Below are 25,772 nucleotides of genomic sequence, written 5' to 3'. Positions count from 1 at the left end.
TCAAGGTCTTTTACAATGAGTTGGCTGTTTGTGTGAGGTGGCCAAAGTATTGGAACTTCAGCATCAGTCCTTCCAGTGAATATTCAGGGTTGATTTCCTTTAGGACTGACGGGTTTGGTCTCCTTGCAGTCCAGGGAACTTGATTTAGTATCAGCCACATTTTCAGTTGCTAGCACTGAATTCATATACGTGGTTTTGGAATGTTGAGAAAGGATGGGGTACTTCCCCACCAAGTGAAGCTGGGAAGATAGATTTTAAACAAGAAATGCATGATACAATATCCACATCTGTTGAGTTTTAACTTCATCATGACACCCTTCTTCCCAGGTATCATATCACCTATTGCTTCTTTTTGAGAATTTCCCCCTTTCCCCACGGCTGGAGAAGTCCAGCTCCGCAATCCCATGACGAGATGGCCGAATATTTTTTTTCTGACTTTGGCCTGTTGTGGTACCTGGAGGAGCTCAAAAAGGAAGAGTTCTGGAAATTTAAGGAGCTCCTCAAGCAAGAACCTCTGAAATTCAAACTCAAGCCCATCCCGTGGACCGAGCTAAAGAAGGCTTCACGAGAAAATGTGTCAAAGCTGTTGAGCAAGCATTACCCGGGAAAACTGGCCTGGGACGTGACCCTGAGTCTGTTTCTTCAGATAAGTCGGGCTGATCTCTGGAAGAAGGCTCAGAACGAGATCCGACGTAAGTGTCCTGGAAGGGATGGGGGGCTGGGACCCACCGGGGTGGCTGGTTTACTGGGAGTTTCTAACGAAGGTTGCATCGTTACTGAGTTAGCAGCCATGCCTCCATCTGTTGAGAATGTGGTAGGGGTCAGTAGGACCCTTGGAAATTAGTAGAATTGCAAGCCAACTCTGGTCATTGATGGGCCAGAGTGGTTGAATAATGTCCTCAGACCATTAATCTAAGTGTCTTCTCCTCATTTTTCTGTTCCAAGCTGAGTCACTGCTAGTTTAGAAGATCCCCTGGAGAAGGAAACGGCAACCCACTCCAGTATTCTTGCCTGGAGAATCCCCTGGACAGAGGAGCCTGGCGGGCTACAGTTCATGGGGTTGCAAAGAGTCGGACACGACTGAGCGCCTGGGGCTTAGTGTCTGTGTCACCAGGACTGCTGAGATGGAATTCCATGATGCTTCTGACCCACCCTCCCCCTTTTTCTTAAAATATTTTTTTAATTATTTTTTTAAATTGAAGGATGATTGCTTGACAGAACTGTGTTGGTTTCTGCCATGTATCAACATGCATCAGCCATAGGTATACACATGTCCCCTTCCTCTTAAGCCTCCCTCCCACCTCCCACCTCATCCCACCCCTCTGGGTTGTCACACCCCAAGTTTGAGTTCCCTGCATCACACAGCAAATTCTCATTGGCTACCTATTTTATACCTGGTAGTGTATATGTTTTCATGCTACTCTCTCCATTTGTTCCACCCTCTCCACCCTTTTTTTGATTAAATATTTTTTTTTTATTGGAGTAGGGTTGACCTGCAATGTTGTGTTAGTGTCTGCTTATAGCAAAGTGACTCAATTATACATGTACACGTGTCCACTCTTTTTTATATTCTTTCATACGGGTCACATATTTTTCACCAGACTGGCACAAGAAACTAGCAGAATCCTAAGATGAGGAAATAGAGAGCAGATACCCCTGCCCCCACAGGAAATACTTTTCATGTGTGATGTCGTTTTATTTTTACCATGACTCTGAGGTTTGCAAATGAGAAAAATGCAGACCTAACAGTGTCCCCTCATGTTAGATGACGTTTCCAAAAGGGACACAACTGACTCAGGACCAGTTATTTTTGACTCACTGAAGGGCTTTACATCCTCCTCTGGACGAGTATGCCATTTTCTTTCCCTCAGAGAATAAGAACAGTTGAGTCGTAAATCCTGGCAAACAAAGTGACAAAATACCAGATAAATCACCCATTAATTTTTTTCTCTTTTTATATATATATATATACACACATATATTTAAATTTATTTTTGAGTGAGTGTTTGATCTTAAATTGGAATTCATGAACATGGAAACTCTTCCAATATTTCTTTATATTTTGTTCTTCTGCTCTCAAGATTCTCTTTTATCTGTTTTCATGGCTTTATTATGATTTCTTAAAAGGAATTATTGTTGATTTATAATGTTACAATGTTGTGTTAGTTTCAGAAGTATAGCCAAGTGATATAATATATAATTTATATTATACATTAAATATATTAGTAATAATTTGTTGTTTCATGGCTAAGTTGTGTCCGACTCTTTGCAACCCCATAGACTGTAGCCCTTCAGGCTCCTCTGTCCATGGGATTTCCCAGCCAAGAAAACCGGAGTGGGTTGCCATTTCTTCCTCCAGGGGATCGTCCTGACATATAATTTATGTATTATGTATTATAATGCACGATATACATAAATATTATATAGTACATAAATTATGTAAGGTATATATATTTCACATTCTTTTCCCTTATAAGTTATTACAAAATAATGAGTAAAGTTTCCTGTGCTATGCAGAAGGTCCTTGCCGGTTGTCTGTTTTATACATGCATGCATGTTCAGTTGTGTCTGACTCTTAGTGACCCCATGGACCATAGCCTACCAGGCTCCTCTGTCCATGGAATTCCCCAGGCAAGAATACTGGAGTGGGTTGCCATTTCCCTCTCCAGAGGATCTTTCTGACCCAGGGATTGAACCCATGTCTCCTGCATTGGCAGGTGGGTTCTTTGCTGCTGAGCCATCATGGAATCCCTAAATAAATAGCAGTGCTTATGAATTCTTGACTGGGCAGATAGTGTTCTCCTAGTTTGAAGTGTAATCCCCAGGTGTCCATATTCTGTGTAAAATCTGGGGTAGATTTTTTTTTTTTTTTTTGGGATTATGTTTTTCTCTAGGTCTATGCCCAGCGGTGGGATTTCTGGGTCATATGATAGTTTTATTCCTAGGTTCTTAGGACACGTTGGGAGAAGGAGAGGGTGGGATGAATTGAAAGAGTAGCACTGACATGTACACACTACCACGTATAAAACAGATAGCTAGTGGTAAGCTGCTGTGTAGCACAAGGAGCTCAGCGTGGTGCTCTGTGATGACCTAGAGTGGTGGGATGGGAGGCGTGGGAGGGAGGCTCAAGAGGAGGGGATATATGTATACATAGAACTAATTCACATTGTTGTACAGCAGAAAATGACGCAACATTATGGAGTAATTACCCTCCAATTAAAAAAATCCTATAAGCCATAATGGAAAAGAATATTAAAAAAGGATGGCTATATATAAGTATAACTGAATCAGTTTGCTGTACAATAGGAATTAACAACATTGTACGTCAACTATACTTCAATAAAAATAAATAAGAAAAAAACCCCAAAGTTTATGAGCCTGGTCCCTCCCCCATGGGCATACATCAGTCTTTGCACATGTGTTTGAGTAAATCCATAGGGTTTGTTCTCAGTACCAAATATGGGGTGTATTTTTTTTTAAATTGTCTTCTGTCCCTGTTAATTCAGAGAAGATAAACCCATATAGAAGCCACATGAAGCAGAAATTCCAAGTCCTGTGGGAGAAGGAGCCCTGCCTTCTGGTTCCTGAAGATTTCTACAAAGAGACCACAAAGAGTGAGTATGAACAACTGAATGCTGCCTACCTTGCCACCCTCAAGCCTGGAGAGTTCTCACCCACTGTGATCTTGCACGGTCCTGAAGGGATTGGAAAAACAACCTTTCTGAGAAAAGTGATGCTGGAGTGGGCCAAGGGAAACCTATGGAGGGACAGGTTCTCGTTTGTCTTCTTCCTCACGGGCCGTGAAATGAATGGTGTGACGGACATGAGCCTGGTGGAGCTGCTCTCCAGGGACTGGCCTGAGTCTTCGGAGCCCATTGAAGACGTCTTTTCCCAGCCAGAGAGAATCCTCTTTATCTTGGATGGCGTGGAGGAACTGAAGTTTGACTTGGATTGCAACACCGACCTCTGTGAAGACTGGGAGCAGCCACATTCCATGCAGGTTGTCCTGCGGAGCCTGCTGCAGAAACGCATGCTCCCAGAATGCTCTCTGCTCCTCGCCCTCAGCAAGATGGGGGTGAGGAAAAACTACTCCTTGTTGAAGCACATGAAATGCATCTTTCTCTTGGGGTTCTCTGAGCGCCAAAGGAAGCTGTATTTCTCCCATTACTTCCGGGAGAAGGATGCATCCTCGAGAGCCTTCAGTTTTGTGAGGGAGAGGAGCTCACTCTTCATCTTGTGCCAGAGCCCCTTTCTCTGTTGGCTAGTCTGTACCGGCTTGAAGTGTCAGCTGGAGAAAGGAGAAGACCTGGAGTTGGACTCTGAAACCATCACTGCTTTGTATGTGTCTTTCTTCACGAAAGTGTTCAAATCAGGAAGTGAGACCTGTCCATTGAAGCAGAGAAGAGCCTGTCTGAAAAGCCTGTGTACCTTGGCTGCTGAGGGTATGTGGACTCGCACGTTCCTGTTTTGCCCCGGGGACCTCAGGAGGAACGGGGTGTCCGAATCGGACACCTCGATGTGGTTAGATATGAAACTTCTTCACAGGACTGGTGACTGCCTTGCCTTCATCCATACCTGTATCCAAGAATTTTGCGCCGCCATGTTCTACATGTTCAAACGACCCAAGGACCCACCTCACTCGGTCATTGGAAATGTGACCCAGCTCATCACCAGGGCTGTGGGCGAACACTACTCCCACTTGTCCTGGACAGCGGTATTCCTGTTTGTGTTCTCAACTGAAAGGATGACCCACAGGCTGGAGACATCCTTTGGTTTTCCACTGTCCAAAGAGATAAAGCAGGAAATAACACAGAGCCTTGACACTTTAAGTCAGTATGACCCCAATAATGTCATGATGAGTTTCCAGGCATTGTTCAATTGTTTGTTTGAGACCCAGGACCCAGAATTTGTAGCCCAAGTGGTGAATTTCTTCAAAGACATTGACATTTATATTGGTACCAAAGAGGAGCTGATAATATGTGCAGCCTGTCTGAGACATTGCCATAGTCTGCAGAAATTTCACCTGTGTATGGAACATGTCTTCCCAGATGAGTCAGGATACATCTCAAAGTAAGTCCATGTATTAATTCCCTCTCTCCTACATGCCATATTTGTGCCAGTCCCAGATGGGCTTCCCTGGTAGCTCAGATGGTAAAGAATCCACCCGTAGGGCAGAATACCCGGGTTTGATCCATGGGTTGGGAAGATCCCCTGGAGAAGGGAATGGCTACCCACTCCAGTATTCTGGCCTGGGAAATTCAATGGACAGAGGAGCCTGGTGGGCTACAGTTCATGGGGTTGCAAAGAGTCAGACACAACTGAGCAACTAACCCTCACTTTTCACTTTCTTTCCAGCCCCCAGTGGGTATTTCATAAACCATTGTACTTTTGTACTTAAAAAAATGTGACTTTTGTAGTCAAAGAGACACTGGTTTGAGTCCTTGCACTGCTATTTGCTAGTGTTGTGACCATGAACTGTGAGTCTTCAGTTTTTCCATCTGTATAAACAAGGGTCAGCATCTTACTTCATAGGGCCAATGTCAGGTTGAATGGTAAGCAGTTTTTATTGTTGCCAGAACAATGCTTCCCCCCCAACCCCAACACACCTCCATAGCATTTTAGCATATCCTGATAATTCCACTGGGAAGGCACACTTAGAAGATTGTGCCTGATTTCCTCCAGATTTTGCTTATGTGTCTTTTCTCTTTGCTGATTTTATTTATTTTTTAAAAATAAATTTATTTATTTTAATTGGAGGCTAATTACTTTACAATATTGTAGTGGTTTTGCCATACATTGACATGAATCAGCCATGTGCCCCCCATCCTGACCCTCCCTACCACCTCCCTCCTCATCCCATCCCTCAGGGTCATCCGAGTGCACTGGCCCTGAGCACCCTGTCTCATGCATCGAACCTGGACTGGTGGTCTATTTCACATATGGTAATATACATGTTTCAGTGCTATTTTCTCAAATCATCCCACCCTCTCCTTCTCCCACAGAATCCAAAAGTTTGTTCCTTACATCTGTGTCTCTTTTGCTCTCTTGCATATAGGGTCATCATTGCCATCTTTCTAAATTCCATATATATGTGTTAGTGTACTGTATTCACGTTTCTCTTTCTGACTTACTTCACTCTGTATAATAGGCTTCAGTTTCATCCACCTCATTAGAACTGATTCAAATACATTCTTTTTAATGGCTGAGTAATATTCCATTGTCTATATGTACCACAGCTTTCTTATCCATTTGTCTGCTGATGGACATCTAGGTTGCTTCCATGTCCTGGCTATTGTAAACAGTGCTGCGATGAACATTGGGGTATACGTGTCTCTTTCAATTCTGGTTTCCTTGGTGTGTATGCCCAGGAGTGGGATTGCTGGGTCATATGGCAGTTCTAATTCCAGTTTTTTAAGGAATCTCCACACTGTTCTCCATAGTGGCTGTACTAGTTTGCATTCCCACCAACAGTGTAAGAGGGTCCCCTTTTCTCCACACCCTCTCCAGCATTTATTGCTTGTAGACTTTTGGATAGCAGCCATTCTGACCAGCGTGAGATGGTACCTCATTGTGGTTCTGATTTGCATTTCTCTGATAATGAGTGATGTTGAGCATCTTTTCATGTGTTTGTTAGCCATCTATATGTCTTCTTTGGAGAAATGTCTGTTTAGTTCTTTGGCCCAATTTTAGATTGGGTCATTTATTTTTCTGGAGCTGAGCTGCAAGAGCTGCTTGTATGTTTTTGAGATTAATTCTTTGTCAGTTGTTTCATTTGCTATTATTTTTTCCCATTCTGAAGGCTGTCTTTTCACCTTGCTTATCATGTCCTTCATTATGCAAAAGTTTTTAAGCTTAATTAGGTCCCATTTGTTTATTTTTGCTTTTATTTTCAATATTCTGGGAGGTGGGTCATAGAGGATCCTGCTGTGATTTATGTCAGAGAGGCTTTTGCCTGTGTTTTCCTCTGGGAGTTTTATAGTTTCTGGTCTTACATTTAGATCTTTAATCCATTTTGAGTTTATTTTTGTGTATGGTGTTAGAAAGTGTTCTAGTTTCATTCTTTCACACATGGTTGACCAATTTTCCCAGCACCACTTGTTAAAGAGATTGTCTTCTCTCCATTGTATATTCTTGTCTCCTTTGTCAAAGATAAGGTGTCCATAGGTGTGTGGATATATCTCTGGGCTTTCTATTTTGTTCCATTGATTTATATTTCTGTCTTTGTGCCAGTACCATACTGTCTTGATGACTGTAGCTTTGCAGTATAGTCTGAAGTCAGGCAGGTTGATTCCTCCAGTTCCATTCTTCTTTATCAAGATTGCTTTGGCTATTCAAAGTTTTTTGTATTTCCATACAAATTATGAAATTATTTATTCTAGTTCTCTGAAAAATACCATTGGTAGCTTGATAGGGATTGCATTGAATCTATCAACTGCTTTGAGTGGTATACTCATTTTCACTATATTGATTCTTCTGATCCAAGAACATGGTATATTTTTCCATCTATTTGTGTCCTCTTTGATGTCTTTCATCAATGTTTTATAGTTTTCTATATATAGATCTTTTGTTTCTTTAAGTAGATTTATTCCTAAGTATTTTGTTCTTTTTGTTACAATGGTGAAAGGAATTGTCTCCTTAATTTCTCTTTCTGGTTTCTCATTGTTAGTGTATCGGAATGCAAGGGATTTCTGTATGCTAATTTTATATTCTGCAACTTTACTATATTCACTGATTAGCTCTAGTAATTTTCTGGTGGAGTCTTTAGGGTTTTATATGTAGAGGATCATGTCATCTGCAAACAGTGAGAGTTTTTCTTCTTTTCCAATTTGGATTCCTTTTATTTATTTTTTTTCTCTGATTGCTGTGGCTAAAACTTCCAAAACTATGTTGATAGTAGTGATGAGAGTGGGCACCCTTGTCTTGTTTCTGACTTTAGGGGAAATGCTTTCAATTTTTCACCATTGAGGATAATGTTTGCTGTGGGTTTATCATATATGGCTTTTATTATGTTGAAGTATGTTCCTTCTATGACAGATTTCTGGAGGGTTTTTATCATAAATGGATGTTGTATTTTGTCAAAGGCTTTCTCTGCATCTATTGAGATAATCATATGGTTTTTATCTTTCAATTTGTTAATGTGGTATATCACATTGATTGATTTGTGAATGTTGAAGAATCCTTGCATCCCTGGGCTGATTTTAACTTGCATTCTTTCATCAGGCTCAGGCTCCCAGCTCACACTTTAGCTCTCAAACACATACCCTCTTTCACTGTCATTAAAAAAAATTAATGTATAATTGAGGGACTTCCCTAGTGGTCTAGTGGTTAAGACTCCATGCTTCCACTGCAGGGGACATGGGTTTGATTCCTGATTGGGGAACTAAGATCTGATATGCTGGGTGACATGGCCAAAAAAAATGTATAATTGACATACAACAATTATATTGGATTCAGGTGTACAGCATAATTTGCAATATTTGTATATACTGTGAAATGGTTACCACAGTAAGTCTAGTTAATATCTTTCACCATACATGAAAAGTGGAAATGTTAGTTGCTCATTTGTTTCCCATTCATTGTGACCCATGGACTGCAGCCTGCCAGGTTCCTCTGGCCCATGGAATTTTCCAAGCAAAAATACTGGGGTGGGTTGCTATTCTCTTCTCCAGGGGATCTTCCTGACCCATGGATTGAATCCAGGTCTCCCGCATTGCAGACAGATTCTTTACCAACTGAGGACCAGTTAACATCTGTCATCATACATAGTTACAGATTATTTTGCCCATAATGAGGACTTTTGTATCTACCCTAATGTTTGTAGCAGCCTTATTAAGGTATGGAAAAAACCTAGGTGTCCATTGACAGATGAATGGATAAAGAAGATCTGATATATATACATATGTATACTAATGCATATATATGGAATCTAGAAAGATGGTACCAAAGAATTTATTTGCAGAACAACAATGGAGAAACAGACAATAGAGAACAGATTTATGGACACGGGGATGGGGAGCAGAAGGTGAGATGTATGGAGAGAGTTACATGGAAACTTATATTACCATAAGTAAAATAGCTAGCGCGTTTGTGAATTTGCTGTAGGTCTCAGGGAACTCAAACAGGGTCTCTGTACCAGCCTAGAGGGGTGAGATGGGGAGGGAGATGGGAGGGAGGTTCAAGAGGGAGGGGACATATGTATACCTATGGCTGATTCATGTTGAGGTTTGACAGAAAACAACTAAATTCTGTAATGCAGTTATCTTTTACTTAAAAAATAAATGTAAAAAGATGCAATGTAGATAGAATATTACTCAGCCATAAAAATCGATATCTTGCCAATTATGATGGCATGGATGGATCTGCAGGATATTATGCTTAGTGAAATAAATCAGAGAAAGATAAATACTGTACAATTTCACTTATATGTGGAATCAAAAAGATAAATGAAACAAACATATATAGTAGTGTATACATGTCAATCCCAAATTCCTTATTTATCTCTCCTCCTACCTTTCCTCTTTGGTAGCAGTAAGTTTGTTTTTGAAGTCTGTGAGTCTGTTTCTGTTTTGTAATTAAGTTCATTGGTATTATTTTTATTTTAGATTCTGCATACAAGCAATATCCCATGATATTTGCCTTCCTCTTGCCTGACTTACTTCACTTACTTTGATAATCTCCAGGTCTATCTATGTTGCTGCAAATGGCATTATTTCAGTCTTTTTAATGGCTTAGTAATATTCCATTGTGTGTGTCTGTGTGTATGTATATACACTACATCTTTATCCATTCATCTGTTGATGAACATTTTGGTTGCTTCCATGTCTTGGTTATTGTAAACAGTGCTGCAGAGAACTTAAGAGTGTGTATATCCTTTTGAATATATCTGGTTTTTTCCAGATGTATGCCCAGGAGTGAGATTGCTGGATTGTATGGCAACTCTGTTTTTGGCTTTATAAAAAAATTAATTTATTTTGGCCTTGCTGGGTCCTTGTTTGCTGCCTGCAGGCTTTCTCTTGTTGTAGTAAGCAGGGGCTCCTTTCCAGTTGCAGTGTGCGGGCTTCCCATTGTGGTGGCTTCTCTTGTTGCAGAGCACAGGCTCTAGAGCATGTGGGCTCAGGAGCACAGACTTAGTAGTCATGGTGCACAGGCTTAGTTGCCCCAAGGCACGTGATCTTCCCAGATCTGGGATCGAACCTTTGTCTCTTGCATTGGCAGGTGGATTCTTTACCAGTGAGCCATCAGGGATGGAAGCCCTATTTTTAGCGGTTTAAGGAGTGGGTTGAGTGGAGACACGGGAGAATCATGGTATTTGTCTTCCCACAGTGCCATCGAGAAGCTCGCCCTCTGGCGGGATCTGTGCTCAGCATTCACCGCCAGCGAGGACTTCGAGATGCTAAATCTGGAGAACTGTCAGTTCGACGAGCCCTCTCTGGCTGTTCTCTGCAGGACGCTGTCTCAACCTGTCTGTAAACTCCGCAAGTTCGTGTAAGTCGGGTCTTCACCTGTTCTTAAGTCAATAGCAGGGTGTCATTTTTCCCCACTCTGGTTTCTTTAAAAAACCCGAGCTACAATCCCATGTGTCGAAAGCAAATTCTGAGCGCTTTCCTTTATTTAAGACGTTTCCCTGAGTGAGACACAAACTGGGCAAACAGGGAGATGTGAAGACTGAATGTGCCCAAGAAGCTGGGTTGCCAGGTTACAGAGGCTGGATGAGAAAGGACAGATTTTCTTTTTTTCTGCTGTGAGTGGCCCTAGAACCAGACCTTCCTTCCCACGGCATCAGCTCACTTGTGTGCAGACGATTAGCTGTGGAGTTCATGCTGACTTGGAAAAATATCGTTGTTGTTGCTGTTTAGTCGCTCAGTTGTGTCAGACTCTTTGCGAGCCCGTGGACTGTAGCCCTCCAGGCTCCTCTGTCCATGGGATTCTCCAGGCAAGAATACAGGAGTGGGTTGCCGTGCCCTCCTTCGGGGGATCTTTGCAACCCAAGGATTGAACCTGCGTCTCCTGCATTAGCAGGCAGGTTCTTTACCACTGAGCCACCTGGGAAGCCCAGAGAATTCTTGTTTTGTGTCAGAAGCAGAATTGGCATTTCGGGAAACTTGGTGTTACCTCTGGGTGACACAGCTGTGTGTTTTGGTCTAGCGATGTGTTTGTGCTGAGGCATTTCAGTTCCTCTGTCACAGATGTTTTAACTGTGACGTAAAGCTTGCTTGGCGAGCCCAAGAGCGGATAGTCCGGGTAGTTGGTGATGTTTGCTTGGATGCTGAGGGATCGAGAATAGCTGTTTCCCAGGAAAAGGTGGAGGAAGGTGCTGAGGACAGGGGGTGAGAGAGCCTCACGTTCATAAAAGAGAAAAACAGTAAGAATAGCACGGAATGGGTAGTGTGTATAGAACAATTCTTAGGCCCTGAGCTGGTTGCTTTATATGCACCGTCTCCTCTGTCTTGTAACCCTTACAACAATTTCGTCATGACCTTTTTACAAAACAAATACCAGAAGCATAGAGAAGGTCCCAGTAATTCTCTGATGCTTTTCTTTCTGTGGTAGAAAGAGTGCTTTTTATGACAGCTAAGAAGTCAGGGAGAGGAGATGCTTCTCTAATGGAGAGACTGCCTTCATGTACCGAAATGTACTTTTTTCTGTGTAATTTTTTAAATTTAACTTTTATATTATATTGAGCTGTAGTTGATTCACAATGTTGTGTTAGTTTCAGGTGCATAGCAAAATTAGTTAAATATATATATATACACACACACACACACACATACATACATGCATGCATATACCTGTATCTTGGCTTCCCAGGTGGTGCTAGTGGTAAAGAACCTGTGTTCCAGTGCAGGAGACATAAGAGACTCAGGTTCCATCCCTGAGTTGGGAAGATCCCTTGAGGAGGGCATGGCAACCCACCCCAGTATTCCATGGAGAATCACATGGACCGAGGAGCCTGGCGGGCTATAGTCCACGGGGCCACAGAGAGTTGGACAGGACTGAAGCAACTTAGCACACAGGCGCACATGCATGTGTCCACCCTTTTTCAGATTCTTTTCCCATACAGATCATCGTACAGTACCGAGGAGAGTTCCCTGTGCTGCATAGTAGGTCCTTGTTGGTGATCTGTTTTATATACAGGAGTGTGTATGTGTTAATCTCAAACTCCTAATTTATTCCTTCCCCTGACCTTTCCCCTTTGGCAACCATAAGTTTTGTTCTTGAAGTCTGTGAGCCTGTTTCTGTTTTGCTAATAAGTTTCTTTGTATCTTTTTTTTTTTTTTAAGATTCCACATATGAGTGATGTCATATGGTATTTGTCTTTGTCTGAATGACTTCACTGGGTGTGATCATCTCTAGGCCCATCCATGTTGCTGCAAAGGCATGATTTCATTCTTTTTATGGCTGAGTAATATTCCATTGTATATATGGACCATGTCTTCTTAACTATTCATCTGTCGATGGACATTTAGCTTCCTTTCATGTCTTGGCTGTTGTGAATAGTGCTATGAACATTGGGGTACGTGTGCCTTTTCAAATTATGGCTTTCCAGGAGTGGAATTGCTGGATCATATGGTAGCTCTATTTTTAGGTTAAAACCTAAAATCTCCCTTCTGTTCTCCTTGTGGCTGTTACCAATTTACATTCCCACCAGCAGTGTAGGAGGACTCCCTTCTCTCCACAGCCTCTCCAGCATTGATAGTTTTCAGATTTTTTGATGATGGCCTTCTCTGACACTTTTGAGTAACTTGGTTTGCCTTAGGCCATCCTGTTGTCTTCAACCCTGCAAGCTATCACTTTCAAGCTAAATTTAACTCCTCCTTCAGCTTAAGTGTGGCTTCTTGCTATATACCAAAACCTATATACCAAGACCACCACAGCTGGGGGTGGTCTTGAGACAGAGTGTTTCTCTGACTAATTTGCCATGAAGAGAAAAGATCTCTCTCTTGTTTACCCTGATGTCTCCAGCAGCCAGCAAAATGCAGAGCTTTCCAGGCGCTCTTTAAACTGAGGTCGAGTGAATGTATGGATCCTTGCATTCTGGACGTGGTTTATTCATTTCACAGAAAGAAACGGGCTCATAAATGAATTGCTCTAGATCCTGCGTGGATAGTAAAAAATGGACCTTGTCGCAGTGTTGTTGTTTTATTTCTTCTGGAAGCTCTGTCAGAAATAAACTAGGGGACTGACTTGCTCATACATTAGTTCAGTGGTTGTTGTTCAGCCACAAAGTCATGTCCAACTCTTTGAGACCCCACGGACTGCAGCATGCCAGGCTCCCCTGTCCTTCACTATCTCCAAGAGTTTGCTCAAACTCATGTCCATCCAGTTGGTGATGCCATCCATCCCCATCCATCTCATCCTCTGTTGTCCCCTTCTCCTGCCTTCCATCTTTCCCAGCATCAAGGTCTTTTCCAATGAGTCGGCTCTTCGCATCAGGTGGCCAAAGTATTGGAGCGTCAGTTTCAGCATCAGTCCTTCCAATGAATATTCAGGGTTGATTTCCTTTAGGACTGACAGGTTTGATCTTCTTGGACTCTCAAGAGTCTTCTCCAGTATATACTAGTTTATTGAAAAACAAGGACTAGTGGTCTTATAATTGAGAGATTGGTTGTTGATTTTAAACGGGGCAGATGACTCTGTAAAGGAGGAGACCAGGTATCTGAGACCACCTGAGTGAAGGTATGAATGAAAATGTGCATGTCCTTCCAAGGATCCTGGGGTTCCAAAATGAGGAAAACAGTTCCTCTTCACAGTGTACACAGAAATGAGTTGTCATCATACCTAGAGTTTTTTTTTTTAAAGAACTTTTTATTTTGTATTGGGGTAGAGCCGATTAACAATGTTGAGTTGGTTTTAGGTGGACAGCAAAGGGACTCAGCCGTACAGATGCACGTATCCATTCCCCCCCAGGCCCCCTGCCCCCCAGGCTCCCACATGACACTGAACAGAGTTCCCTGTGCTCCGTACTAGGTCCTTGGTGGTTATCCATTTTAAGTATAGCAGTGTGTACCTGTCCATCCCAAAGTCCCTAACTATCCCTTCCCCCCTGGCAACCATAAGTCCATTCTCTTAAGTCTGTGACTCTCTGTTTTGTAAGTAAGTTCATTTGTATCATTTCTTTTTAGATTCCTCATATAAGGGATGTCATACGATATTTCTCATCCTCTGACTTACTTCACTCAGTATGACATTGCTTAGGTCCATCCATGTTGCTACAAGTGGCATTACTTCATTTCTTTGTAATGGTTGAGTAACATTCCATTGTGTATATGGAATGTAACACATCTTTATCCATTCCTCTATCGGTGGGTGCAATAAATGGTAATTTCTGAACCATCATGATCTATTTGTTTTGTGATGAACCTCCACTATTAAGTTAATTTACCCAAACTTCAGAATATCCAGGAGAAAAGCAAATATTTGAATCCAGTTTTCTCTACGTTAGGAGCCTGGTTCTCTAACCAGGACATATACCATCTCCTTTTAGTTTGTTTTATTTTTTTTTTTAAAGAAAACTTGAAAAAATTGTCTCCTTAAAAAAAAAAACCCTTTAAAAATTTTAGATTGAAATGATCCTTTCCTTGCGGAAGACAATCTTGTTTGGACATGGGAGGTATTGCCAGATGTAGGAGAGCAAAGAGGCACAAATATGGTGCTTAGAATTTAACATGGGCTAAGTCTGGTTTCCTTATAATATCTGTGGTGGGATGCAGAAGCGGAGGGACTAGGCAGAAACGAGACCTCTGAGCACCTGATGTCTGAAGATCCCAGAGAGAATTCATAGGCGGGAATAACCAGAAGACAGCTTCCCAGATGGCGCGACTGGTAAAGAACCTGACTGCCAGTGCAGGAGACATAAGAGACATGGGTTCAATCCCTGAGTCAGGAAGGTCATGGCAACCCACTGCAGTATTCTTGCCTGGAGAATCCCATGGACAGAGGAGCCTGGTGGGCTATAGTCCATGGAGTCGCAGGGTCAGACACTGAAGTGACTTAACTCACACACACACACCAGAAGAGCCAAATTGTTGGAAAAAATTCTGAAGCGGGGAAAGATTGAAGACAAAAGGAGAAGAGGGCGGCAGAGGATGAGATGGTTAGATAGCATCACCTACTCAATGGACATGAATTTGAGCAAACTCTGGGAGATAGTAAAGGACAGGGGAGCCTGGCGTGCTGCATGCCATGGGGTTGCAAAAGGTTGGACATGACTTAGTGACTGAACAACAACAAACTGGATATTAAAAAAAAATTAGGAGCCTAAGCGTAAAAAGTAGGAAGAATTATGTAAGAGGTATCTTGCTTTGGACTTCATTGCATGAGCTACTGTATCTCTTCGTCTTTTGTAGGTGTAACTTTGCTTCGAATCTGGCAAATAGCCTAGAATTCTTTAAGGCCATTCTTCATAACCCTCATTTGAAATACCTGAACCTCTATGGCAGCAGCCTCTCCCATATGGATGCCAGGAAGCTGTGCGAGGCGCTGAAACACCCAATGTGCAACATAGAAGAACTCATGTAAGTCTTGGGGTTTTCCTCCATGATGTAGATTTTTCCCTGTGTGAACTCGGCAGATCCAACACACCTATCTCCTTTCCTGTCGTTGTCTCTAACATGTTTTCCCACGTCCATCTCCGTATCAGCAGACCTCCTAATAAGATGAGGATGGATGGGTTCTTAAGCACAAACCTTCCTCTCAGAAGGTCTGTCCCATCTTTTCTTTTGTGCTCACTTGGGTGACCTCACAGATGCCTTATCTGATTCTCCTTGACTCTCCTCTCAACCAACCCTACCAAAGCCATAACTCCAGTTTCTTTTTCCTTGAAGACAGTCACAGAGAAATGAGAAAATGAGAAAGGTTATGGATGATCACAAATGTCATCTTGGAATCTGGCAGATAATACCATTGAGGATAGAGGGAAAGTAATTTCCCACAAATCACTGCTTTCTCTTGAAAATTATCTGGGATGCCTTTAGCCTCATTGGGGTATTTCTAAACAGACTCAGTCTGTTTTTCAGCAGGAAGAACAAAGGGAAATAGTAGAAATAGCAATAAACAAAAACAACTTGTTAAACCCACCAAGAAGACATACTCTTCTCTCCACCAGTAATATGACTGACGGATCACGTGTACTTGGTTAATTTCACCTGTCAAGATTCATCAGGAGGGAGAGGAAGGGTCCATGCGTAAGATTTGTTTGAACACACAGGCTTGCTTTGTTGTTGTTCAGTTGCTAACTTGAGTCCGACTCATTGCAACCCCATGAACTGCAGAACACCAGGCTTCCCTGTCCTTCACTATCTCCCAGAGCTTGCTCAACTCATGTCCATCGAGTCGGTGATGCCATCCAACCATCTCATCCTCTGTCATCCCCTTCTCCTCCTGCCTTCCATCTTTCCCAGCATCAAGGTCTTTTCCAATGAGTCAGCTTTTTGCATCAAGTGGCCAAAGTATTGGAGCTTCAGCTTCAGCATCAGGCCTTCCAATGAATATTCAGGGTTGATTTCCTTTAGGACTGACTGGTTTGATCTTCTTGCTGTCCAAGGGACTCTCCAGAGTCTTCTCCAGTACTACAATTTGAAAGCATTTCTAATTTGAGTGGAAAGCAACAGGAATTCTTGCGGAGAATCGCATGATTACCTCTGCTTTTTAAAAAGTCTGGAATTGGCAGGTGCTGGATTAGATGCCCTGATGAGGTTCAGGGCCAGTTGCACAGACACCCTGTAAACATCCCGGCTGACCCCCACCACCCGTCTCTCCCGCAGGCTGGGGAAGTGTGACATCACGGGTAAAGCCTGCAAAGACATCGCCTCTGTTCTCGTCCACAACAAGAAGCTGAAGCTTCTCTCCATGTCAGAGAACGCCCTGAAGGACGATGGGGTGCGGGTGCTGTGTGAGGCCTTGAAGAGCCCAGACTGTGCCCTGGAGGCGCTGCTGTGAGTCGGTGTCGGGGAGGGGAGCCTGGGGGACACGGCACGCAGACTGCCCCCCACACTGTGGTCCAGCAAAGTGGGCTTGTCCCACAGGGGCGCCTGAGGTTGAATTGTTGAATTCTAGAGACGCAAGATGAGCTCTTAGCATCCAGCCTGGGGCCTTGGTTATCATAAAGACGGTTGGTGCTTCTGTAGGTATACTGGGAGCCTGGGGGGGATTCATTTCGTTACATGCAGGTGTGGAGCTTCACACGCCCTCGGTTATCACTGGGCCTCCCCCTCACCCCCAGTGTCCCCACCTCTTCCTGGAGTTTCTATAAAGCAAACTGATTCTTTGTCGGTGGCAATAGAAAGGGTTGTCTATTTACCCAGGTGGCGGGGGGTGGGGGGGTGGGGGGGTAGGGATGCCACAGGAGAAACTTAGTGTTAACTTCAAAAGAATGCCTTAAAGTGGGGGACAGGAGCAAGCTTGCCCAAGTGCATGGAAGTGAATAGGTAGTCTAGAAACAAAGCTTGTGTGTGTGTGTGTGTACACAGGTCTGTATGTGTCTATAGACATAAGGATTACATGCACACACAAAGTGGCATTTACAATAGCAGAAGGCTAGAATATTATTACTGAGATGATTTTTTTAGATTATAAAAAGGTCAGTACTAAAATAAGTTCTGGGAACTTTAAACATTAAAACCAAACTATTAAAAAAATAAAGGAAAACTCTGAACTATAACGATTAGACCAAGAAATATTTAGAGGCACAAAAGAAAGTACATATTGGAAGAGGAAAGGACTTGTCTATTAAATCTTGCCTGATATTATTCAGTAAATAGAATTAAAGTGTATTCAATAACTGGTAATTTAAGTGGGATATGTTTATCTAAGAGTTCTATAAAATACATCATTTAACTTTTTTTTTGTTTTTAAATTTGAATCTTTATTCCTTAAAAATGAAAGACTACTGAAGATGCAAGAAAGTCACTAGGAACTTTAAAAGGAAAAAAATGTTCAACCTATTTCTATATTTTTCATTTTGAACTAGTTTTAGGCTTGGAACAAAGTTGTAAAAATAGCACAAAAATTCTCTTACAGCCCTTACTCCATCCCTGTAATGTTCAACCTTTTTTTCCCCCAAATAGTTAATATTTTTAGTATTTAAATGTTTAATATCATTTTAAACAAATGCGCAGATTTTAAAAATATATTCCACCAGGTCAGAATTCTGCAAAATGGGCAAATTTACAGTATAATAGAAAGCATTAAGTTTTTTGCAAAGTCAATTGGCTAATAAATCAAAAAACATATGAAAAGTCTATTAATAACAAACCTTAGAAAGTCCAAAAATTTTTGATGCAAGGTATTAATTCAGTATAACTTAAAATGGCAGAAAGTGGAGATATTTAGGGAAGGCATAATTGTAGAGTCATGGAAAATTTGGAGATTGTATTAAGTGACTGTTAAAGTCTTACATTTTCTTTTTTTTTAACTTTTTATTTTGTATTGGATTATTGCTGATTAGCAATGGTCTGATAGTTTCGGGTGGATGGCAAAGGGACTCAGCCATACATATACATGTATCCGTTCTCCCCCCACACCCCCCTCCCATCCAGGCTGCCATATAACGTGGAGCAGAGTTCCCCGTGCTCTACAGTGGGTCCTTGTTGGTTATCCATTTTAAATACAGCAGTGTGTACATGTTTGTCCCAAACTCCCCCATTATCCCTTCCAACCTGACCATAGTTCATTCGCTAAGTCTGTGAATCTCTTTCTGTTTTGTACATAAGTTCATTTGTATCATTTCTTTTTAGATTCCCCATAAGGGATATCATACGACATATCACTTTCTCTGTCTGTAAAACCTTACATTTTCTTTAAGTATTGGAGAAAGCTTATTTCACCGAAGTGAAGTGTTATTTGCTCAGTCATGTCTGACTCTCTGCAACCCTATGGACTGTAGCCCACTAGGCTCCTCTGTCCATGGGATTCTCCAGGCAAGAATACTGGAGTGGGTTGCCATTCTCTTCTCCAGGGAAGCTTCCCAGCCCAGGGATTGAACCTGTGTCTCCTACATGGCAGGCAGATTCTTTACTGGCTGAGCAAAATATTAATTAGCTGTCTATTGTCTGATCTCAAAAAATAAAAGAACTGAAAGGGAAAACCCACCACAAGCGAGTGGCATTTGCTAATCAAAGACCTTTCCATTCCTCCTGCCAGAGGTGCCATCCTGAGATGCCCTGAAGCGGCCGGGCAGGTGATGGGAGGTGGGGGCGGGGGCTGGGGGGGTCATGTGGGCTGGGCAGCCCCTGCCCACATGGGTGGGTTTCTGCCCCTTTCCACCTGCTACCTGCCACTTGACCATCTCCTGTTGGAATTCCAGGTATCTGGCTTATGTGCCGTTGCTGAAAGTCTGGAATTCTTTGTGAAGTGTCAGCTAAACCAGCTACATACACATGGGACCTATTTAGTCTTTTTTTTTTTCCTTCATATTCAGCCTTGATCTACCTGGTTGCAACTTCTATGCTTCCCTTTATTTTTTAAATTCCCAACAGTGAGTAGACAAGAATTCATAACCACATATTTAAAAAAAAATAACATTCTTCAAAGGGAACATGTGAAATAGGATGTCATCTATCTATTATAAATAATGAACATGCTGTGTCACAGAGCACAGATTTAGTCCAAGGTCATGTAGCTGGCGGTACTCTGACTTGGAGCTGGGATCCCGAGATTCTGTCCCCCAGTTTGGGACCCTGTCGTCCACATCCTTCTGTGTTTCTACCCTTGCTACACATGTTAACTTTTTTTAAATTTATTTTTGGTCACGCTGGGTCTTCACGGCTGCACACAGGCTTTCTCTAGTTACAGTGAGCAGTGGCTTCTCTTGTTGCAAACACAGGCTCTAGGGCACAGGCTCAGTAGTTGTGGCTCACAGGCTTCATTGCTCCGAGGCATGTGGGATCTTCCCGGATCAGGGATCGAACCCATGTCCCCTGCATTGGCAGGTGGATTCCTATCCACTGTACCCTCGGGGAAGTCACCTCTGCTCCACATTTTAATAGTCTTATTTTTCTAAGTGACCACAGAGTACAAGAAAGTTTTTACATGTAGTTTCATGAAAAGATTACCCCATCAAGCTTATGTGGGCCTCCCAGGTGGCGCAGTAGTGAAGAATCCGCATGCCAATGCAGGAGACTCAGTTTCCGTCCCTGGGTCAGGAAGACCCCCTGGAGAGGGAAATGTCAACCCAATCCATTATTCTTGCCTGGGAAATCCCATGGACAGAGGAACCTGAAGGGCTACAGTCCACTGAATTGCAAAGAGTAGGACATGACTGAGCGACTGAAGGAGAACATAGAACTTGCTTAGGTTGATGGGTGATGTGTGTGTCTTTGCAGATTGTCACATTGTTGCTTCACCTCTGCAGCCTGTGACTACCTCTCCCAAGTCCTTCTGTGCAACAGATCCCTGACTTTTCTCGACCTGGGGTCAAACGTCCTGAAAGATGAGGGAGTGATAACTTTGTGTGAATCAGTGAAGCACCCGAGCTGCAACCTACAGGAGTTATGGTATGCCTGGCTGGGGTTTGTTTGAATGTCAGTATTTGATTTTGATTTTTGGCTCTTGGCAGCCCGGGAAAGGAACAGGAAGAGAGGAAGAGCATGATGTCTTCTTTAAAAAAAAAAAAAAAGCAAGGCTCAATGGTTACCCTACCTGATACTTCTGGGGCTTCCAGGCTGACAGATGTGTTTTTGTTTTTTTTTTACTCTACCTCTTCAAGTTTTTTTTTTTTTTTAAATTGCGGGATAATTGCTTTAAAGTATTGTGGTGGTCTCTGCTATACATCAATGTGAATAAGTCATAACTTATATATAATCTCCTTGCTCTTTAGCCTCCTCCCCTCATCCCACCCCCTTCAGTCATCACAGACCGCTAGGTTGAGCTCCTTGCGCTATATCCAGCAGCTTCCCACTAGCTGTCTGATTTATACATGTTGTGCTTGCTTATTGCTCAGTCATGTTCAACTCTTTGCAATTCCATGGACTGTAGCCCGCCAGGCTTCTCTGTCCATGGGGTTTCTCCGGGCAAGAATATTGGAGTGGGTTGCCATGTCCTCCTCCAGGGGATCTTCCCAACCTAGTGATTGAACCCAGGCCTCCCGCATTGCAGGCAGATTCTTTCCCATCTGAGCCACCAGAAAAGCCCATTTTGTAAATGGTAGTGTATATATGTCAGGGATTCTTTGTCAATCGCCCTACCACCGTCTCCTTCCCCCACTGTGTCCACCAGGCCATTCTCCATCTGCTTCTCCATTTCTTCTGTGTAAATAGGCTCGTCAGTGCTATTTTTTCTAGATTCCAGAAATATGCATGTATTATGTGATCCTCGTTTTTCTCTTTCTGACTTACTTTACTCTGTGTATCAGGCTCTAGGTTCATCCACCTAATTACAATGGACTCAAATTCATTCCTTTTTATGGCCGAGTAATAGTCCATTGTATATATGTACCACAACTTCTTTAACCATTCATCTATTTTTTAAAAAATGTTCATTACAGTATATTTGCTTTACAATGCTGTGTTCGTTCCCACTGTACGCAGAGTGAGTCAGCTATGCGTGCACATGTATCCCCACTTTTGGATTTCCCTCCCACCCGGGTGCCATAGAGCTCTGAGAGGTTCCCTGTGCTGCATGGTGCGTCTTTATTAGTTACCTGTTTCATGTATAGTAGTGTGTACATGTCAAGAATTTGAGCACACTCTGGGAGATAGTGAAGGACAGGGAAGCTTGGTGTGCTGCAGTCCATGGGGACACAAAGACTCAGACGCAACTTTGCGACTACACAACAGCATGTCAGCTATTGACATTTTGGCTTAGATTGCTTTTCCTGTGGAGGACGACTGTCCAACGCCCTGTAGGATGGTGGTAGCTAACCAAAAAAACATCCCCAGGCACGTCCTAGTGCCCCCAGGGGGCAGGAAGCAAAAGTCATTCCTGCTTGAGAACGAAGACACACATATACACACTCTATACATATTCCATATGTGTACATAGCAGACATGTATGTGTGTATAAATGTACCTATACATGTGTCCACATGCTGGCATACACGAATACATGTTTATCAGATTTGCACAGATTTACACATATGTGTACATATATGTACATATGTGTGCCTGTATGTTCTGTATACACACTTGCATACTGTGTGAATGGGGCACAATACTGTGAGGAGCCATGAGCTTGGAGACAGGAGACACAGAGGGGATATCAAATTATGTGAAATATTCAGTGAAGTCCATCCCAAAACATGCTGTGTATACAAAGACTTGAAGGAAGTAAGGGGGTAACTCAGCAGATCCTTGGATAAAGAGCATTAGTACCAGCAAGAGCAGAGGTCCCTGAGGGGAGAGACTGGGCAGGAAGGAGAATGCCGGGAGCCCAGGTTTGGGCAGAGGGCAGGAAGTGGAGGAACTGCATTGTGTCATCTCTATCACCATCGTCTTCTTTATCATCATCATCTCCATCATCTCATCGTCGTCTCTGGCATCATCTCCATCATCATCATCTTTATCATCATTATCTTTACCATCATCATCTCTGTCATCTCTATGATCATCATCGTCACCATCATCATCATCTCAGGAACACTTGAGTATTTCTTCCTTTACAGGAATAAGTGAACATAAGTGAAGCCATTACAGATTGGACCTCAGGATCAGATACATTTGTATTTTTTTTCCCTCCAGGTTGATGAATTGCTGCTTCACTTCTGTTTGCTGTGTGGACATCGCTACTGTTCTTATCCACAGTGAAAAACTAAAAACCCTGAAACTAGGGAACAATAAGATATACGATGCTGGTGCCAAAGAGTTATGTAAAGCTTTGAAGCATCCTAAGTGTAAATTAGAGAACCTTGGGTGAGTGTCCATGGATGGTGGGAAAGCTTACCTATTTCAAGAAGAAGAAAAGATGGAGAATGACAGGGATGAACGGGATGCAAGGGTTTCTGAAACAATCTGTTAAGTAAAATGCCAGTCATGAAACCAGGGTTTGCTCCAGCTTGCCATGGGCTGACATGCGGGACTTAGTGGTTTCATTTTAATATATATAATTTTATTTGTTTATTTGGCTGCTCTGGGTCTTCATTGCTGTGCATGGGCTTTCTCTGACTGCGGCCAGTGGGGGTGAGCAGGTCCCACTTGCTAGCTGCAGTGTGCGGGCTTCTCATTGCAGTGGCTTCTCTTGTGGAGCACAGGCTCCAGGGCACACAGGCATCAGTAGTTGTGGATTCTGGGCTTGATAGCACAGGCTCAGTAGTTGTGGCTCACGGACTTGGTTGCTCCGTGGCATGTGGGATCTTCCTGGACCAGGGATTGAACCCACGTCTCCTGCATTGGCAGGCGTATTCTTCACCACTGAGCTACCAGGGAAGCCCTAGGACTGGGTGGTTTCTTGCTGGGGTGGGGAAGTGAGCTGTCCTGTGCATTGAGGGAGGTTTAACTCTGGCCTCCCTCCACCCACGGGAGGCTAGCAGGACTCCTCGCATGCGTCCGATGTCTGCAGACACGCTGCGTGCCCCAGGTGAGACCCATTTGCCCAGGCTGCAACGTCTCTTCTCAGAGGCGCGGCCTTGGCACCTCCAGGTGGTGGGGATGCCAGCCCACCTTACGCCGGTGTGTCCCCCTGTGCAGGCTGGATACCTGCGAGCTCAGCTCTGCCTCTTGTGAGGACCTGGCCTCGGCTCTCACCGCCTGCAAATCGCTGGCTTGCGTGAACCTGGAATGGATCAGCCTGGACTATGATGGGGCGGCGGTGCTGTGTGACGCCTTGGTCAGTCTGGAGTGCAGCCTGCAAGTGCTCGGGTGAGTGCTTGCTGTTCCCTTGGTGGTGAGTGACCCCCGAGGGAGGTGGGACCACCGTAGGTTTGTGCAGTCTTTGCACCATTGACATTTGGGCTGGAGACTTCTTTGCTGGGGGTGGCTGTCCTGTGCATCGCAGGATGTTGGTCAAGCGTCTCTGGTCTCGACCCACTCATTCCGTTCCCTGGGGCACCTCCTTTGAGACATGATGACCAGAAATACAAGCTTTGGGCACTTCCGTGGTGGTCTGGTGATTAGGCTTCTGTGCTTTCATTGCCGTGGCCCGGCTTCAATCCTTGGTCAGGGAACTGAGATCCTGCAAGCCGCATGAGCCTCAACCACCAAGAAAAAAAAAAAACCCAAAATGCTGAGACAAGATTTTAATTGTTCTCACCACCAAAAGAGAGAGATTGTGTGATCTGGTAGAGATGTTAGCTAACGCTCTGATGGTAATCAATTTGCAGTATATAAACATATCAAACCAATGTGTTGCAACCTTAACCTTACATAACGTTGTATGTTAGGTATATCTCAATAAAATTTTAATTAACTTTTAAAAAGAATGCCCATCATATCTATCCTGTGAAATTTTTTTTAAAAGGCTCCTGGTGTTGTCAAATGTCCCCTGATAAGCAGAATCACCCCCAGGCAAGAATGACTCCTTTACTAAAAACACCATCTCCTACTTAATTTGCCCAAAAAAGTGCAACCACAGCTCACAGCCAGGAGGGTTTCCATCAAGGAGAGAGCAGCGTCTTGACACAGAAGTACATTTCTTGAAGAGCAGCAGTCAGTATTGTTTGGAACATCATGTCTTTTTTTTTTTCTTTTAAACTTTGGATTTTGTATTGGGGTATAGCCGATTAACAAGTGTGAGTTTCAGGTGGACAGCAAAGGGACTCAGTCATACATACGCACGTACCCAGTCTCCCCCAAACCCCCTCCCATCCAGGCTGCCGCATAACATTGAGCAGGGTTCCCTGTGCTCTACCATAGGCCCTTGTTGGTTCTCCATTTTAAATACAGCCATGTGTCCATGTCCATCCCAAACTCCCCAACTATCCCTTCCCTCCATCCTTCCCCTCTGGCAACCACAAGTTCGAGGAACATCATGTTTGCATTTAGAGTGTGTGTAGCTGACTTCCATAGAATGAACATTTGAGTGCCTTCTGTGTACCAAGACCCTGGTGACCTGCAGGGGAGGGACAAATGCTTCACACCCTTCTTTCTCACTTTCCTAGTCTCTAGGAAGGATTTTGTGCATCCTTTGCACAACTGTCCCAGCAAAGAGTGAAGGGGAACTAGCCATCGGGGTGTAGAGAGGGCAGCAGTCATGTATCGAGTCAACATAGCTTCTCTATTTGTATTTTCCCAGCCTGAACAAATCTTCATATGATGAGGAGATTAAGATGATGCTGACGCAGGTGGAAGAGATGAACCACGACCTCGTCATTTCACACCATCTCTGGACCAATGACGAGGCCAGACTCAGGGGTGTACTTGTCTGACAAGGGCACATCCTGGAGTAATCTTCTCACCAAGGTGTCCCGCTTGGTCACTTTGGCATCTCCCCTCCTGACACACCCTGTCATGTAAATGGTTCATCAGAGCCGGTTGATGATTTGGGAGCTCTTCCTTCACAGTGTTCTAGTGATACGATTGTGGGGTTGACTGTCTGTGCCTACGTCCTCTACCTCCCATTAAAGTTCCTATCCTGCCTTGCAATGTGTAGAAGAAAAAAAAATACATGCGTAAACACTGGGGAAAGCATGACTTTAATTTTCTTACCAGATTTCTCGGGATGTAGGACGTTGGGGTTGAAGGAACCATGATCGTCTGACACTTCTGACATAGAACTGCTGCTAGGATGTGTCTCTAGATTTTAGAATTTATTCCCTACATCTAACATCCCACCCACACCTTTCACTTTGAGTCTGTCCAAATTTAGTGTTTTTTTTTAGTTTATTTATTTTAATTGGAGGATAA

General features: G+C 43.3%; 1 protein-coding gene across 2 annotated transcripts; it reads left to right on the top strand.

Moving 5' to 3' along the window:
• The first annotated feature begins 412 nt into the window (after nucleotides 1-412).
• Nucleotides 413-25,502, top strand: NLRP9 (NLR family pyrin domain containing 9). Of its 2 annotated transcripts, XM_043897921.1 has the most exons (11): nucleotides 413-692; nucleotides 3,507-5,070; nucleotides 10,324-10,485; nucleotides 12,253-12,259; nucleotides 14,589-14,611; nucleotides 15,378-15,515; nucleotides 16,764-16,934; nucleotides 20,322-20,492; nucleotides 22,674-22,844; nucleotides 23,619-23,789; nucleotides 25,162-25,394. In XM_043897921.1, the coding sequence occupies exons 1-11, from the start codon at nucleotides 413-415 to the stop codon at nucleotides 25,292-25,294; spliced, it is 2,991 nt and encodes a 996-aa protein (XP_043753856.1). In that variant the 3' UTR covers nucleotides 25,295-25,394. The 2 variants fall into 2 exon arrangements, with proteins under 2 accessions (XP_043753856.1, XP_043753853.1); XM_043897918.1 differs by lacking the exons at nucleotides 12,253-12,259; nucleotides 14,589-14,611 and having other exon boundaries at nucleotides 15,348-15,515; nucleotides 25,162-25,502.
• Nucleotides 25,503-25,772: the final 270 nt, after the last annotated feature.

This window comes from Cervus elaphus, chromosome 4, assembly GCF_910594005.1.
Source record: "Cervus elaphus chromosome 4, mCerEla1.1, whole genome shotgun sequence".
In the NCBI taxonomy this organism is placed as follows: Eukaryota; Metazoa; Chordata; class Mammalia; order Artiodactyla; family Cervidae; genus Cervus; species Cervus elaphus.
The sequence above is the reverse complement of the archived record's forward strand: the minus strand, read 5'-3'. Positions and strand labels throughout refer to the sequence as shown.

Bases quoted from the DNA above. Each gene is read 5' to 3' on its own strand.
- NLRP9 (XM_043897918.1), top strand. From the start codon at position 413: ATGGCCGAATATTTTTTTTCTGACTTTGGCCTGTTGTGGTACCTGGAG. The intron at 693-3,506 runs GTAAGTGTCCTG...CTGTTAATTCAG, and splicing joins GGCTCAGAACGAGATCCGAC to AGAAGATAAACCCATATAGA. The intron at 5,071-10,323 runs GTAAGTCCATGT...GTCTTCCCACAG, and splicing joins GAGTCAGGATACATCTCAAA to TGCCATCGAGAAGCTCGCCC.